Source organism: Nanorana parkeri, unplaced genomic scaffold (genome assembly GCF_000935625.1).
Source record: "Nanorana parkeri isolate BGI_ZX_2015 unplaced genomic scaffold, ASM93562v1 scaffold515, whole genome shotgun sequence".
Taxonomy (NCBI): domain Eukaryota; kingdom Metazoa; phylum Chordata; class Amphibia; order Anura; family Dicroglossidae; genus Nanorana; species Nanorana parkeri.
This window is the reverse complement of record NW_017306783.1, coordinates 305,503-323,502: the sequence shown is the minus strand read 5'-3', so window position 1 is coordinate 323,502 and position 18,000 is coordinate 305,503. Positions and strand designations below refer to the sequence as shown.

General features: G+C 42.3%; 1 protein-coding gene across 1 annotated transcript in view; it reads left to right on the top strand.

The window, feature by feature from the left end:
- The window catches only part of LOC108790942, a 12,078-nt gene extending 379 nt beyond the window's left edge, over positions 1-11,699 (top strand). Inside the window, exons 2-3 of the mRNA XM_018561307.1 lie at positions 6,947-7,408; positions 10,861-11,699. Of these exons, the coding sequence (XP_018416809.1) occupies positions 6,947-7,408; positions 10,861-11,382 (984 nt within the window). The 3' untranslated portion in view covers positions 11,383-11,699. The remainder of the gene's footprint in view (positions 1-6,946; positions 7,409-10,860) is intronic.
- The last annotated feature ends 6,301 nt before the right edge of the window (positions 11,700-18,000 follow it).

The window sequence follows — 18,000 nt, the reverse complement described above, 5'->3', positions numbered from 1 at the left end:
GGCAGGCGGTTTGTTATCCCGCCACCAGCACTGCTCGGTCCAGGGTAGAAGCACTTTCTCAGCTGTGGTAGCTGTCCGGGAGGCCTTGGAGCGCTGTAGGGCTGCTGGTTGGGGTAAATTTCTGCTGACATTGGATCAGGCTAAGGCCTTTGATCGGGTTAATCATGAGTATCTATGGCTCCTTCTTGGCAAATATGGCCTGGATGGGGGGTTTAGGTGGCAGCAGGGGGCCTGGATAAAGGCGTGGAGGAATATCAGGACTCTGTAGCTGCTGCCTGTTGATCTCGGGGTGTGCGGCTTTTCTCTCTGTCCTTTCTTCACTCCCCTAGATTTTTAGATCAAATACATTTTTGATAGGAGGCTACATGCATGGTGACGGTGATGTTCATTAGTCTGACTCATAGGGTTTATGCTGTGCGCAATTCGGTTTGCACCAAGTATTATATTTTTGGTTTTGTATAGTAATATTCAATTATTTTGTAAATATGTTTTATTTATTTATTGTTTTCTTGTATATATGTTCTTGTTTGTAAGAATTTTCAATAAACAAAATTAGCCCCTCATAATGGGCATAGCAGGCCTACAGACAGTAGAAAACTGTGTTGTTGCAAGGGGATCTAATACCTCTATAATCAGCATACTGTGATACCCAAAGACATCAAGGGAACCAACTTGAGCATTGCTTGCAAGAGTCAGGCCGCATAGCATTGTTTTAATACCATGACTCACCTTGAATGAATCGTGGGACCCACGATTCGGTGGGCTGCAGCGAGTCAGGAAGCTCACAAGGAGAAGAGGAGCAGAGTCCTCAGTTTGTGTGGCGTGCGCGGCATACGACTTGTGTGTGACTGTGGAGCCGCGAACAGGCGATCTCATTGATAGCTGACTAATCGACGATGGAAAATGTTGACAACGTTTTCCATCGTCAATTTGAATTGACTAAATTGAATACTTGTTGCAGCTCTAGGCATAACAATACAGGAGGACCTGAATAAAATAAGGGAGTGGGCAACTACATGGCAGAGGTTAAAAAAAATGTAAAGTAATGCATTTTGGTGTTAAAAACAGGCATTCAGATGAATGATACTTACATCACCCCTCGGTGATGTGGGAGGCTCATAAATGTACAGTAAGGGGGTTGTTCATTAAACATGGTTCCCACTTCAAACGTCAACGCCTTACCTAGTACACACCCTTCTATCTCAGATACAGAATTTGGAAGTTGTGCACAAGAAGTCTGTGGCCTCGGCGTTTTTTTTCACAACTTCAGGAATTACGGAAGCGGTTGAACTCTTTGTTATTTAGCCGCACTTCCGCCAAACTGCTGAGGTTTAGACAGGCCTTTTTTGAATACTCCAACAAGCCAAGCAGAATGCGCGCTAGAGCATTGCGAGGCTATTGATCTAAAAACTTTCTCTCCCATGTACACTCTCCATCTGGAACACGGCTTTCCACCTCCAAGGATATTGCTCAAGAATTCCTACGTTTTTATAGAGATCTTTATAATTTGTCCCCTGCTTACCCGGCCTCACCTCCCTCTAAACAACTTCTGATTGACCAGTTTTTAAAATCTTCTGGGCTCCCTACACTCTTTTCAGAAGCGGTGTCTTCTCTGGAACATCCACTTACTGAGAGATCATTTTTTACAGCTCTTTCTTGGGCTCAAAGCAGGGAAATCCCCAGGGTCAGATGGCCTAATCCTTACTTATAAGACCTTCAAGGAGGTCTTGACTCCTTGGTTGCTCAAAACCTACAATTCGATTACGCTGGGGCAGGCCTTACCTGTGGATGTTCTTAGAGCTCACATTTCTGTCATTCCCAAGCCGGACAAAGACTTGACTAATTGTGCAAATTCTGGCCAGTTGTCCTCCTGAATGTGGATTTGAAATTATTCTCAAAAATATTGGCTAACCGGTTGTTAGCCTACACATACAATAATTCATCCTGATCAGGTTGGCTTTATCCCCGGCAGAGAAGCCCGTGATAACACTACCAGAGCCCTCAATATGATCCACTCCGCCAGGTCAAGGGCCTGCCCGCTGATGAAACTTTCTACTGACACGGAAAAGGCCTTTGACCGGGTGGACTGGCAATTTCTGAGGTCCACTATGGCGTATTTTGCTCCGTGTGCTAACATGCTAGCTTGGATCAATGCTCTTTACTCCACCTTGCAAGCAGCTGTCCGTTTTAATGAAACTCACTCACTGAGACTATTTTGGCTTGTCTAATGGTACCCGCCAAGGTTGCATCTTTCTCCCCTGATTTTTGCCCTATCTCTGGAACCACTGCTGTGCTGAATTAAAGCTGACACGAAAATTCAGGGGCTTAAACTGGGGTTGAACAGAAACTTCGGGGGGTTAAGGGGGGGGGGGGGGGGGGGGGCGAGTAACCATAGAGTTATGGCTTACGTGGACGAACTTTTTGCATCACCGATCTGGATACGTCGCTTCCATCCTTGCTTTCCCTTTTTACGCTTTACGGGAATCTCTCCAATTTTAAAATTATCACAAGTCAGAGGCATTTAACATCTCATTGCCTGCATCAAAAGTCGAGACCCTGAGAGTCTCCTTTCCATTTCAGTGGGCTCGGTCTTCTTATACCTGGGGATACATCTTGCATCTGACTTTTCTCAGATTTATAATGTGAACTTTCCCCCTTCTAAAGAAAATTAGGTTGGACCTTCAACACTGGCATTCCCTCTCTGACCTGGTTTGGCAGATGTAGTGCTTTCAAGATGACCACCCTACCTCAGGTCTTTTATCTCATTCAGACTTTACCGATAGCCATTTCGAAGCTGTTCTTTCAGAGTGCCCGTTCTTTATTATTACGTTTCATCTGGGAAGATACCGTGCCTCGAACACGTACATCCACTCTAAACCCTTCTAAAACAACTGGTGGGATAGGATTACCGGATTTACTGTTATATTACCAGGCCAACCATCTTTCTAGGACCTTGAACTGGTCTGTCCACTCTGTTCCAGGGCCACCCTGGGGTTTGGGTTAAACTTTCACGTCGGTTCACCTTGCCAGACTCCCTTGGCTTTCATCTGCACATTCTAGGGATTTAATATCCCACCCAACTATAGGTCCGAGCCTTAGGGTTGTAAAGAGGACTTATCCGTTGAAACTGATCTCCCGTTTCCCATCTCCTTTGACGCCAATTGTGGGGGGATCCTGACTTTCCAGCTTGGACCAAAAGCCTCCGACGTCTCTTACCCTCTGGGAAATTCCGGTTGTCTCATTTTTTTTACTCCATCTGGATGGATGACCCTACCTGCAATTCATGTAATTGTCGACCCTCCCCTGGACTTTTAGTCATCCTTCCAACTAAGAAGGCAATTGAAGGCAAATCCATCTAGTAGGGCCCTACACAGACCACTCACCTCCTTTGGATCACTCTGTCAAGCAGGATCTCCGGTCTCAAATTCGTTGTCCCTGTTGTACAAATTGCTTATTACACCTGAGGAGGACTATAGCCCCCATTATTTATGCAAAGGAGAGGAAGATCTGGGAATTATTTTGACTCCTGCCCAGAAATCTAGGGCTATTATACTACGAGTAGAGTTCAGGAAGAAAATGTTTAATTTCTCAGCAGATGGTATAGAGTTCAGGTTCTTCTCCACGGGATCTATCTGTCTGTATCCCATCTATGTTGGAGGTGTCTCACCCACCCGGGTACATTTCTGCATATATTTTGGAGCTGCCGGCTTTTGTGGTCCTTTTGGAAGATGTAAGACAGTTGATTCGCCAACTCACTGGGGTAGATCTCGGCCGAGAACCCCTGGGATATTTATTTTCCCCCCTGGGATATTTACTTAACCTTACTGAGGTACCCTTAAAAAGATATAAACAATCCTTGACCAACAAAATGTTATCTGCTACTTCCTCCTGCATTCAACTCCTTTGGAAACAGACCTCTCCTCCCTCTATGTCTCTGTGGCTGGGGCGGATTTTAGAACTCTGGCATATGGAAGAACTGACCGCTACCTTGCATCACAGGGAAGAGAAGTTCCTAAATACTACTGCTCCTTCCCCCCCTGCTCCTTTCCCTGAAAATTTGGGTTGACCCCAAGACATGCCCTGGAAAGCTTCCCTTTTATTGCATTTTCTTTTTGCGTAATCATTGGAATTTTTTGATGTGCCATTCTACAGCCCTTTGTATACTTCTCTGGTAATTCTCTCATTGGCCTATTGGACCACTATACCAGCTGCGCCTGGTCCACATTTTCACTCTTATGGCATGTAACCTGTGCTCATCCTTTATAAATAGTAAAAAAAAAGAAAAGCTAGGAATTCTACTTCCTTTGCAAATGCTTTATGAACGTATAAGTAGAAGTTGAGGAAATATCTCAGACATAGCATATAGCAACCTTCCCAGCACATAGTAGGTGATTACAGATACTGTGTGGTTTGTATTGATGTAGCACTTTCAAGTAAACTGGTCCAAACGGTTTTGTGAGCTGCCTCTTTTTTTGACCTCCTCCTGACAATTTTCCTGGTTGTCATGCATACATTCTAACTTCAATTCTTTGAATATCCTACCCACTACAAGTATGCAGATCAGAAAAGTCAGACGTTTTACTTGCATGCCGGTTCTTGGTCAGTGACCCACACTATTGAAGCAAACTTAATTGTTATAACCAGGCAACTAGCATTTTCAGGAGTGGTCAGCAGTGCTAGGCTACATGTTTAGCCTATAATGAGCTTCCTTTCAATTTTTAACCCCTTCATAACCGAGGCTTTTTTTTTTGTATTGTGCACCCATTATATAATCCACATTTTAGGCCTGAAAATTACCTCAAACCCCCAAACATATATTTTCTGAAAGCCAAAACCCTGTAGAATAAAATGTCAGCAGTTGCAACTTTTTATGTTGCACAATATTAGCGCAACTCTTTATCAAACCCCAACATTTGGTGAAAAATGCACTTAATTGCCACAAAACACCCATTTTTTAAAATACGTTCCGTTATCTGGTGAGTGCATCCCCTACGGGGGGTTTTTCTTCTGACAAGCAGCTTTTCGGGCACTTCAAGTTGGGACGCACACCCTTTGTTCTACATCAGTCTAAAAACGTGTTTTTTCGTGAATGAGATAGACATACGTTGTTTAGAGAGAAGACCAACACATTCAAAGGTTTTATTCATTTATTTATTCATTTATTTAATTTATTTATTTATTTAATTTAATACACTTTTTTTTGGTAACCACACTGTGAGGCTTATAGCGCTACACCATTGATCAATTAACCTTTTGAGGCTTAAGAGCCTGAGTTGAGCGGCTTGTAGCTAGTCCGGTTTTTCTTCTTTTTCTCACCTTTTTTTTTTTTCGATAGCGCAGATCATTCGTTTTATCAACTTTAAGAAAACCTTTTAATGCAAATATGTGCAACATTATTGGCTCTAAAATTGTGTGAAATTACCAAAAAGGGGATTTTTATGTTTTCCAACTCGTGCATTTATAATAAAATCTGCTGAGTGTTTATTAAAGCATTGTACCAAAAAAAAAACCTCATGTTCTGAAAGAAGATCATTGTAAAAATCCTGTTGGTAGGCATATTGTTTTTTTTTCAAATTTAATGAAGGCTTCTATTGCCCCTAATCCTGGATATGTTAAAGTAAATTTTCCCTAGCCTTTCAACTGCCTAAGATAAGTAGTGCTTGAGTGCACTTGGGTCTATTGATAAAAACAAATTGCCTAGCTATTTATCTATTGAAACGGCATGGACATTTATTCTGTTGAGTTAACCAGCTGTTGTGAGTTTCGGGCAAAATCAAATGTTGGTGTATCTTCTCTTCTGATTACATGTTCTTTAATAGGTTTAATTAAAAAGAGCAGCGTGAACTGGGAAAATACTGCATTATGGCCACTAGTTGGAGCTGAGGAGGATCATAGGAAATACATAACAAAAAACAAGATACAGTGTTACAACTTAAACGAACACCTGAGACAATAAGCATTGAAATGTAACCATTCCTATCCCCAAATTGTAGTAATGGTTTTAATTGTTTGCTTAGTCCCTACAGTGCTCTGTAGTTGTAACATTGTATCTTGTTCCCAGCATGTATTTATTTCTTATGACCCTTACCCTCCATCTTGTGGCCATAATGTGGGATTTTCCTTATTTACCTTGTTCTGTATGAAATAACTTATTGATTATTATTCAACCAGAAGAGAATGTACCCAAGAACATTACTTTCTGCTCCATTCTCACAACAGCTGGTTAATTCACCCAGAACAATTGTAACTGCATTTTCACTGGATAAAAACCAGGGTCTGCAGTTCAAGTATGTGTAACTTTTTTCTTTAGCACCTAAACAGAAACAAGCAGTTAACCCTTGCAGTGCTTGGGGTAGCCCCACTACAATGGTTGGTAAAAGTTTTGCTTCTTTAATTACCTGTGTTACTCCTAATATTGATTAGTTTATACCTTTTTGGATGCCAGGGGCCCAAGATGTACACATGAGCTAGCCAATCGTTAACTGTTTTAAGATCAGGGCGTAGTATCCAAGGAGCTGTACCGAGATCAGTTTGAAGACCAACACACATGCTACACAGTGCTTGCCTTTACAGCATGTTTTGTGCTATAGGTACTTTTTAGGATAGGTCAGGTCATCACTTCAAATCATTTGTATAACTATGTAATTGCAGTGTTATTATAGTATGCAGAAATGTAACAGGATCTTCTAATTTAAAGCAGATCCTCAGGCTCTCCCAGGGCTCTCCCAAATTTCATACCTCAGAATTGCATTCTCTTTTAAAGCTTAGTTAGCCCATAAAATCCAGAAATGCATATAATGAAAGCATGCTCAAGAGAGCGAGCGCTAAAGAAAATCATGTTACTTAAAATATTCAGGATTTTAGCTTTCAAATTAATGCTCCAAACATTAACTGTGTCACAGTACATTAATACGTATTGTATTTTTCTTTCCCCTTTTTTGTGTAGGTTCTTGCAAAGAAGAAAACATCAACAGAAATTTTTATGAACCCAGAGTTTCTAAAACAATTTATTGAAATGTATAAGGCTTTACCTTGTTTGTGGAAATTAAAATGTTCTGATTATTCCAATAGGCAGAAAAAAGCAGAGGCATATGAAAAACTAGTCAATCTTTGTAAAACAGTATGTCCCTCAGCAACTGTAGACCTTGTTAAACATAAGATTGCAAATTTGCGAACAGTATTCAAGAAGGAGTTAAAGAAAGTGGAGGCATCAATAAAATCTGGTGCTTCTGGTGAGGACATCTACATACCACGTCTGTGGTACTTTGACCTTCTGAAATTTACCATCAATCAGGATGTATGCATACCGTCTGTATCCCACTTTCCTGACACATATGAGATGCAGCAAGAGGAAGAAAACACAAATGATAGCCTAGAAAGTGCTGGAGAAAGTAAAAACTTCTCCCAGGTATGAACTCTAGAATTTGTTAGGCATGTTAAATGATTTTGTAACATGAGGGTGCACTTGGCTTACAGTAACAGATTTTCCTATGATAACATGCCTACATACCACATTGATGGATATACTCATCAGCGAATTGCAAAATTTGCCTTGTTCTTTTGTTAAGTGGACTTTATATACAAATATGAAATATTTTGACCTTTGAATTTATGTAGTAAACCCTTTTTTCCCCAAATCCTTTCAACTATATAAAATTAGAATGTGTGGCCCTCAGTTCATTTTTTTTATTCAAGGCATTTGTATGATGACCACACAATTTTTCTTCTACTGTTAGCCAAATGACGTCCGCTATCTGGAGATTTTCTCAGGACCCTGGAAAGAAAAGTGTTTGCATTTGCACGGAAGAGACTGATTTCCCTGCACAACCAGCATAGACACTAATGTTGCAGAATTCTGGGGAGGGCAACAGAGCACCACAGGCATATAAATAGTTATCTAAGTCTGCCAATACACAAAGGTAAAGTGCTACGGTTTCTTTTGTGTCCTATTTGTAATGCAAGGTACATAATCCTTAGGTTCATGAACTGTGTAATAAACAATAATATGGAGCTTTATATTGTCAGCTGACCGATATCTCGCCTAAACTAAAGAGCAGGGACTATCTCCTCCCCCTATCTGATCCCTCTATTTGCTTCTCCTCAAACTCATACCAGGATTGCTGGTAGTAGTGACAGATGGATTGTACTTTGGTCTAAACTGTTCATCACAGAATAGTGAGAAACTGAACCTCATTCACAAGGAGTTTGTGTGAAAAATCTTTGTGTGATTATCAGTAGCACACATGGACAGAAAGTGTGTGCATATGTAGAGAAAGGACTATTGCTGTGATTGGACCATTTATGGCCCATAAAACATCACCACAGTTGAGCATAACCAGCATGGATCATGTTGGTACAAGAATGGCAATGCATATTTGACAAGCTTACTCTGCATAATAGCTTTTCATACTCTCTTGGTCACCACCTTAATTTTGTGAACACAGGTAAGTATCAAATTCCGAAAGAAACTGTCTATTTGTAAGCAATTGTTTTTTTTTGTAAAGTTGCCATACTTCACTCTCCATAATATTTTCTTCTTAATATTTCATCATTCTCCATTATCCATTTTGTTTCTGAAAATGCATCAAAATGGGGTTACAGATTTTTTTTATCAAGAGCAGCAAGTTGATGTTTTTGTTTGGAATCATACATAGGTCACCTGTGTTCATTTTACACTGTACCTGTTTAAACCAACATGATTCATTGCCAGTGGATACATAAACCAACTTTTAACTATTCAGCTTATAATTGGATATCATTGGATCATAATCATTGAACAAACTCTTGGCTCAAGTCTGTCCCCCAAAAACCTGTTATTCACCCATTGGGCTACCATTTAGCTTCTTACACAGCATGGAGAAGATACAGTCAGGCTGGCAATTACAGCCCACACATCAAAGGTGCCTCTGCTGTTCCGATGACAGTCATGTGCTACAGCTGTTTGTGTTTGATGTTAACGTTTGACAAAGAGGCTGACATTTTATTTGCAAAAGCACTGATAAGTCTTCTTAAACTGTACAATTTGGGGAAAGTAGAAGTGCATTTGAAATGGCTGATGAAGTGAATTATGAAGGTACCACTGTGTTTACACCAAGGCACCATGGAAAGATCAACAGTTAATCAAAGTATAGTCTGGACTGTCCTGTTCATATATCTGCCAAGTCAGAACAAACAAATATAAATAACAAGAAAACAATTATAATTTAGTCCAGCAGCAGCCCAAATACTTGATGCACTGTCATAGGTATATTTCTGTAAAACACTGGTAATTTGTCTTTAAATATGGGAGTGTAGATTATTTTTACTTATTATAAAGGCAAGAAGCAGGATCCCATGGTTAAAGTAACCTTGTTACAAACCTGGGTGATTTAAACTGAGCATTTGATGAAAAATTGCATGATCAAAGGTTCCTTCAGTGACGACTGAGGTTGGTTTAGCAACAATTTTGAGACTGTTTACACAATGGATTGTAGAATATGTACTTCAGTTATCCCATCATATGCAGATGAAATAAGTAAAAAGGATTCTTCACTTGATCAGACAATTGAAGTGTATCTTCAAACAATTTATTGTGTGAACATTCTCAAATCCTTAAGTAAATCAGCCTCTGTGTCTAATGATCAGTAGACCTGCATACAGGCAGTGCAAGTTATGTACAACTTTTAAAGGGGCACTTAACTCAGGAGTTAAATCTTAAAATTGTATTCAAGTACCTTTAACTATTAACAAAATGTAGTTTTATTTCTGCATCATTTAGCTGTAGATCTTCAAATCTTCTCTGAATTTGCGCTGACACTGTCCTTTCTTCTGCAGGTTGCCTACTTTTGTTCCCCATGGTCCTTGTGTGCATTGTAAAGTAGCCACCACTCCATGCTCGCTGCCGTTATGGACTACAAGCTCACGTTTAGTTTACTAATTTGTATTGAGGTTGTAGTCTATCACGTGAGTGAGCTTGGAGCAGTGGCTACTTGGCAACACACACACGGGACCATGGGGAACAAAAGTAGCCACCCTCCAGGAGGAAAGACAGTATCTGCACAAATTCAGAGATGATTTGAGGATCTACAGCTGAGTGATACACAAATAAGTTGCATGTTGATAGCTAAGGTACTTGAATACATTTTTAAGATTTTATTCCGGAGTTTAGTGTCACTTTAATGTTTCCTGTACAAGGATTTGTCTCTACTCTCTCATGGCTCCTTATTAGTCCTTTAATGCAATGGGGGAGATCTCCCTAAATAAAATCCTATTTTTTATAGGGAAGGTTGAGATTTGCATCCAACTCCATTTTTAACTCAAGTTAACCTCTGCTTATACATTTTATCAATTACCCAGGGTAGTAGCAGATGTATTTTTAAAGCAAATCTGTGTCTACATTTATATGAGAATCTGCCACATGCCATACTAGACACTTCTTCCAGGTGGTAAATGTGAGATTTTTTTTTTTTTTTTGCAGATTCCCCCAGGAAACCAGGTTACTCTGACATGCTAACAGCAACCCCCTCCCGTTGTTGCCGATACTGGTCATCTAACTCTGTCTACTGTATCCCTATGTTGGACTATAATTGTAATAGAGGCCCAACCTACCTGTAATTGGGTGCAGCAAGGTGAGAGTCTGTGCTGGCAACAATGTAAGTTAGTTGTTGGCATATTAAAGCACCCTGGTGGGTTTGGGGACTCTCCGTAAGAACATTAAAACCACATGCAGGCACCTGGTGATGCACAGTATACTATGCAAATGTTAGGGGGGGTTCTGTGTCTTAGGCTACAGGTTTTTTAAATAAATTGCTCAAACAATTGTGATATCAGGTATAAATGGTAATTACATATGTATTTTTTTTCCCTTTTAACAACGACTAGGTTTGTATTCGTCCCCAAATCCATGAAGTACTTGAAATGCCCCAGCAAGTCTCTCCAATTCAAAACCAGAAAAGACGAAGGACAGTAAATGAAGAACTGAGCAGACAGCTACTTAATGACGCAACTGCAGTTCTCAATCAAAAAGAAGATGAATTTGATGCATTTGGTGTTACTGTTGCAGCAAAGTTACGCAAAATGGATGAAAAGCAAAGGCTATTATCAGAGGTTCTTATCACTGATATTTTGTTCAAAGGAATGATGAAAAAACTCACTGAAGAAACAAGTATTTCTCTTTTTCAAAGTCCCCACTATTCTTGTCAAATACCTGGTTGCTCCAATTCTGTTGACTATGCTTTTTCAAGTGCTCATCAACCAACTTTACTACGACAGGAATTTGTTTCCCTGAACCACGAGTATAACTGTACTAGCACACCAGCTAGGGCAAGCACTTCTTTTTGTATATCAACAATGCCTGCTTCTCAAGTAACAGAAACATCACCTTACAAAGAAGAACATTTATAACTACTTTCTTCAAAAAAGAAAAACCTCATGCCCTACACTTTCTACTGTGTTTTTACTCTGACACTAATTTGCATCTGTTTTATTTAGATTATAATTTAATTTTTTATTGTACAGTTTATAAGTCCGGTCTTTTTATATTAATGTTTATAAATACATTGATTATCATGGATACCTGTTTTCCTTCTGCCATTTTTCAAGGGAAAATTAGAAAATAAAGTAACCATCTGACGGACCAAGCCATGGACATAATTTCCATTACCTCCTTTTAACAGTTAACTACAGTTTTTTGTAAGAAAATTAAATAAAAAGATAGTATTTACAATTGCTGCACAGACTATTTTGTTTAGCAGACAGGTTTGAATTTCTGAAGCTGCCAACAAAAATTCAAAATTGGCTTCCTTGTAAAATGGAGGCACTCTGTCCATGATCATGCATCTATAGTAGACAGACCCTCCCAGTCAGCATTCGGGAGATAAGCAGTGACTTAAGGAAGTAGAAAGAGAGTTCTATAAATTTGCTAGTTTAAGCAAACATCTGCAGGTAAGTCTCTGCAGTAAAACTTGCTAAAAACCTTGTATTGTACAGTACTGTGCAAAATTTTTAGGCAGGTGTGAAAAACTGCTGTAAAGTAAGAATACTTTTTAAAAATATATATTTGTATTGTTTATTTTTATCAATTTGCAAAATGAGTGAAGAGAACTAAAATCTAAATCAATTCTATATTTGGTGTGACTACCCTTTGGCTTCAAACCCGCATCAATTCTTACACTTGCACAAAGTCAGGGATTTTGTAGGATTAATCAGGTGTATGAATAACCAATTATACCAAGCAGGTGCTAATGATCATCAATTTGATGTGTAGGTTGAAACACAGTCATAAACAAACAGCTGTGTAGGAGGCTTAAAACTGGGTGAGGAACAGCCAAACTATGCTACTAAGGTGAGGTTGTGGAAGACTGCTTCATGTCCCAGGACATATACGATGGCAAAACCAAGCACAGCAACAAGAAACAAGGTAGCTATACTGCAGCAGCAAGGTCTCTCCCAAGCAAAGATTTCAAAGCAGACTGGGGTTTTAAGATGTGCTGTTCAAGCTCTTTTAAAGAAGCACAAAAAAACTGGCAAGGTTGAGGACCGTAGGTGGAGTGATCGACCAAGGAAACTTGATGCAGCAGATGAGACAAATCATGCTTCCTTCTCTTCAGCATCAGAAGATGTCCAGCATCAAACAATTGCCATCAGCACCAAACTGGTGGAAACCAGTGGGACACAGGTACACCCTTCTACTGTCCGGAGAAGTCTGGCCAGAAGTGGTCTTCATAGAAGAATTGGGACCACAAAGCCAGGGCCGGCCTTAGGCCTTTAGGCGCCCTGCGTGAGAAAGCTTTACAGCGCCCCTCAGTGGCCACACACCCCCCCCCCCCCCCCCCGTAACCACACCCATTTTCCCAATATCCGCACCATTTAAAGACTCCTATTTTGTTAAGCTGCAAAGAAACATAATAAAAAGTATGATAAATATGAAAAATAAAACTTTTATTCAAAGGTATTAAACTTGTAAGCACAATATAAGTATTCTTATCAAATAAAACAACAGAAGTTAAACAATAAATGTCAAACTAAAATAGAGTCTATAAAAATAAAGTGTCAGGCTGTCATGCCAATCCATTTTTTTCAAGTGCATCTAGAAAAAGTAAAAATAGAAAACAGAACACAAAACCTAGACTACTTGTAAAATGAATGAATACTATATGTCCGAATATACGAAAAATGTATTCAGGCGCATAATAATTTGTTTGAGAATGTGCGGCGGCCATGTTGGCCACCGGCGTGTTCTGTGATTGCGTGCCACCATCTTGGAGGCAGGAAGCATGACGTTACATGACGCCATGCATGCGTGGCTTCAGGTGACGTCACACGCCAATATTGGCCCCACCATCTTGGTGTATACCTTGATATACACCAAGATGACGGCGCCCAACACGTGCGGTGTTATATGATGTCATGCACCCTGCCTCCAGAACACGCCAATGGCTGAATCCAAAATAGCATAAAAAAGTGTTTTGTTTGATGAATCAAATGAAAACTTTTTTAGTTTTCGTTCATTTCATCTGAAATGAATTTTTAGTCTTTCCACTTGTCTAATAATATGTATGGGGGGGCAGGGGGGGAGGCTGTTTTCACTTTTTTAAAATCATTTTTTACATGTTTTATTATATTTTTTCATAATTGTGTCGTGTCCAGGAGGACAAGAGGTCCTTGAGGGCGCCAAAGAGCGGGGGGTAATTGGCGGCGTAGAGAGTATCGTAGGTGTTTGAGATGTGCACCCCAAGGTATTTTATTTGGGAAGCGTGCCATTTAAATTGGAAATTGTGGGTGAGGTCGGACACCTGCCGGGTTGGCAGTGTGATGTTAAGCGCGCAAGATTTATCATTATTGACCGTTAGGTTATAGACTTGGGCAAATGAGCGTAAGAGTGAGAATAGGTTAGGGAGGGAGATGATGGGTTGGGAGAGGGTGAGTAACAGGTCATCTGCGAACATATGGAGTTTATATTCTGCTGTTCCTTTGGTGATACCGTGGATATTGGGGTTAGTTCGGATTAAGTGGGCTAAAGGCTCGATGGCTAAGAGGAAAAGTAGGGGTGAGAGGGGGCAACCCTGACGAGTACCACCCAGAATTGGGAAAGTGGGGGAGAGATAACTGAGGTAACTGACTGCAGCTGCTGGTGTGCTGTATAGGGCTTTGATCCAGAAGAGAAAGTCAGTCGGAAATCCCCATTTGCGGAGGACATAAAAGAGGTAGTCCAAGGAAATAGAGTCAAATGCCTTTTGGAGGTCTAGTGATAGGAGCATTCCGGGGATGTTGGCGTGGTGCATGTGGTGTACAAGATGAACAATTTTCCGGGTGTTGTCTGAGACTTGTCTGTAGGGTACAAAGCCCACTTGGTCTCGGTGTATTAGGTCTGGTAAGATTGTGTTCATGCGGGTGGCCAATATCTTGGCCAAGAGTTTAACGTCGATATTCAATAATTAAATGGGTCTGTAGTTATGGGGATCAAGAACGTCTTTGTCAGGTTTGGGGATCATGACTATATGGGCTAGCAGGGATGCTGGGTGGAGGGTATTGTTAGCCTTTTTTAGAGAGTTGAACACGGCCGTTAAATTAGGGGCCAGGGTGTCTGAATACTTTTTGTAATACAGGGCCGAGAATCCATCTGGGCCAGGTGTTTTGGAGGGTTTAAGGGATTTGATTGCCAGAAGGACCTCCTCTGGAGTAATGTCCTGGGCCATAAGAGAGCTCATGTTCTCTGTGAGTGTGGGCAGGGCGACGTCCTTAAACAATGCATCAGCCTGTTGGGGTTGGAAGGTGGAGGGTTTGCCATACAGCTTAGAGAGGATGGAGGAGAAACGTTCAAGGATGGTGGATGGGTTAGCCGTTATGGCTCCATTGGGGAGACGGAGTCTGACCGGGGGCCTGGCCCTCGGTTTAGATTTAAGCATGTTGGCCAATAAATGGCCAGGTTTGTTGGCACACGCATAGAACTTGCGTTTAGTCCAGCGGAGCTGTTTTTCCGCTGAGTCATTTTAAGAGGAGGTTCAGTTCCAACCGAACTGAGTCAATCTCTTTCCGTAAGGAGATCGAGGGGGCAGTGTTCCAGTCAGACTCGAGTCTCTCCAATGCGGCGGAGAGATCTGAAACCCTTTTGGTCCGTTCCCTCTTTCGGCGAGTTGCTAGACTGATGAGCTTGCCCCGTAAGGTCGCTTTGTGGGCTTCCCAGACAGAAATCGGGGAAGTGACCGACAAAGCGTTCTCCGCAAAGAAGTGGGAAAGGCACAGTTGAATGTGTTGGGCAGAGTCAGCAAAGGAGAGAAGGGAGTCATTCAATCTCCAGCGGAATTGGGAAGAGGCAGGGAATAGGGATTTGCAAGTGAGGGACATAGGGGAATGGTCCGACCAGGAGGCAGAGAGAATGCGGGCGTCCCCGACGGACGGGAGAAAGTTGGGCTGTATAAAGATGTGGTCTATTCGGGAGGAACTAGCGTGGGGGTGTGAATAGAATGTGTAGTCTCTGGTGGTTGGGTGGCGATCTCTCCAGACGTCAATAAGGTTATGTTCATGTAATAGAGTACGGAAGAGGGGGGGCAGGGTGAGATTGGTGTGGTGAGGAGTGGGGGATGTAGTGGGACCAGATTTATCGAGCTTGGGGTCAAGGACAAGGTTGGAGTCCCCAGCCATTATTAGTGTTCCCCTTTTATGCTTCTCAGCCACCGCCAATAAGTGGGGAAAAAAAGCGAGTTTGGTGAGTGTTGGGTGCGTAGTAGGTAAGCAGTGTTACGTCCACATCGAAGATTGTGCCCTTTAACAATAAATATCTACCCGTAGGGTCTACTATTTCTTGGGTGCATACAAATGGGGTGTTTTTATGGAATGCGATGAGGACACCTCTCTTTTTTTCCACAGAACATAGCCTGGAATATCTGTGGATAGTTTTTGTGGAAGTAAGTAGGATGAGAGGTCATGGAAAATGTAGTTTCCTGTAAGCATACGATGTTGGCCTGGTGGGATGAAAAGTAGTTGAAGGCGAGCCTACGTTTGCGGGGTGAGTTAAGACCTTGCCCGTTGTGCAAGATAATTTTGAGGGATTGTCCAGACATTGTTATGTTAGTGTGGGCAAATCGATGCTAACTACAGCAACTGTGAGGTTGGTTAAGTGACTCGGGATCATCCAGACTAGGACCAGTGCCGGGGGAGGGAGGGGTAAGAGTGAGAGGAGAGGAGAGCTGGGAAAAGGTATAACTAGAAGAGTGAAGAGTAGTAACATTCCATAACAGCAATGCAATGCTGAGCAATGGGGAGAAATGCCCAGTAGCATTTCAAGGGGTGTGGAGGTGCCCTGTCCACCCGGGCGTGGAGGGCAGGACGTAGTGTAGTCATTAGTTAAGTGATCATCTCTAGGAGGGGGTTTGGGGGGGTGAAAAGGGAGTAGGGAAGTTGTCACTGTGTGATACAAAATGAGTGGAACACAGGCAGGTATGTTAATGCAGCTTAGGTAAAAAACAAAAAAAGAAAAACATAACCTCGTATTCACAGGGCTATCCCTGCACCTCATCTCCGGTGTAACCATCGCCGCCGTGTCTCCACGGCGAGGGCTGCTGTAGGTGGGTGATGAGGAGCAGCGTGGAGCCCACGGGATGCTAAACAGTGCCAGCATCTCAGCCTGCAAGGCAATAGACAAACAATAAACAAGGTAACAATAGCGTTATCAACAAGAACAGGTACAATTGGCATAGTATACTAGGTAAAGGTGCCAGGCTATTGGCCGGTGGCAGATCCCGGACATTGGGCCTTAGGGCCATCTGTGCCATTCAATCATAGGAGCTGGAAGTGCGGCCGGTTGGTATCTCGGTAGGGCCGATGGAGTAGTCAAGCAAGGGCGGGCTCATGGCGGTTCCAGTAGCACAATGGGTAACAAGTGGAGAATAACCGATAACCACAACGGTAAACATGTGAAACTTTGCGGTAGTTCTCTAGGGGGGGGGGATGTCCCAGAACCGCATACAGGGGTCAGGTTATCACGGACCACACAGGAAACGGTTTCTTGACGGGTGCAGTCAGAATAGTGGTCGGTGTAGTCCCAAAAAACAGGGGAAAGTTAGCTTCTCAACCCTTCGGTCGGGGAGGGCATGGTGTCCTCGAGCGAATCGGCCCCGAGCCTCTGGTCAGTCACCGTCGTCCAGGCGAGGTCGAGGTTGCGGGCGCAGTTTCCCAGGTGTATCTCGGGTGTTGCGGGGTCGACGTTCCCACAGGGGGGCCAGGCGTCGGTCCAGGAATGTCAACAATTTAGAATTAAATGGTCCCATAAGACAGTATAAAGGTCTACAACACGTTACATTCGGAAAGAATCCACATTATGCATGTCAGATCGGGTGTATATTGAACCCATGCACCATCTGTAGTGCCTCCCCAATTTACCTTTTTCGTGAGTTGTATGTTCACAGCGCTACCTGGGGTTCACTTTTGGCAATACCCATCACTGTTTCCACCCAGGCGGCTGACCGTAACACATTATCTCTGCATAACTACCTGCAAATAAACATTTCACACAAAGCCTCAAGGCTGAAAGATATCAGTTGTCTAAATAAGCTAATTACACCTACATACAGAACAATGCGTGGGGCCCACCCACCTCTCACACTCTGTATGTCTATTCTGGTCGTACTTTTAGCTTCAAGAGTCACGTCCGGTGCAAGAGATATATAACCCCACTTCAGAAGGCATCACCCGAACAGGACAGTCTCAAAAGGGTCTAGATCAAATAGGGGTCAGGTGGGCTGGAAAGAGAAAGAAAGAAAGGAGAAAGAAAAGGGAAGGAAAGAGGGGGGTAGGGTGGAGTGGGGGATGTGGTCGAGAGTCAATAGCAGAACCCGGGGGAACCCAGCTCCATGAGCCCGAATGACCCCTGCCTCATCCATCATCTGTCGGAGCAGTGTGGCCCATGCCCATCAGCGAGAGGTAGTCAGGAGTCGTGGCGAAATGGAACCATGGTCTCCAGATCGCCCGGAACTTCTCCTCCACATTATGGATAGAGGCAGTCAGGTCCTCCATGCGCAATAT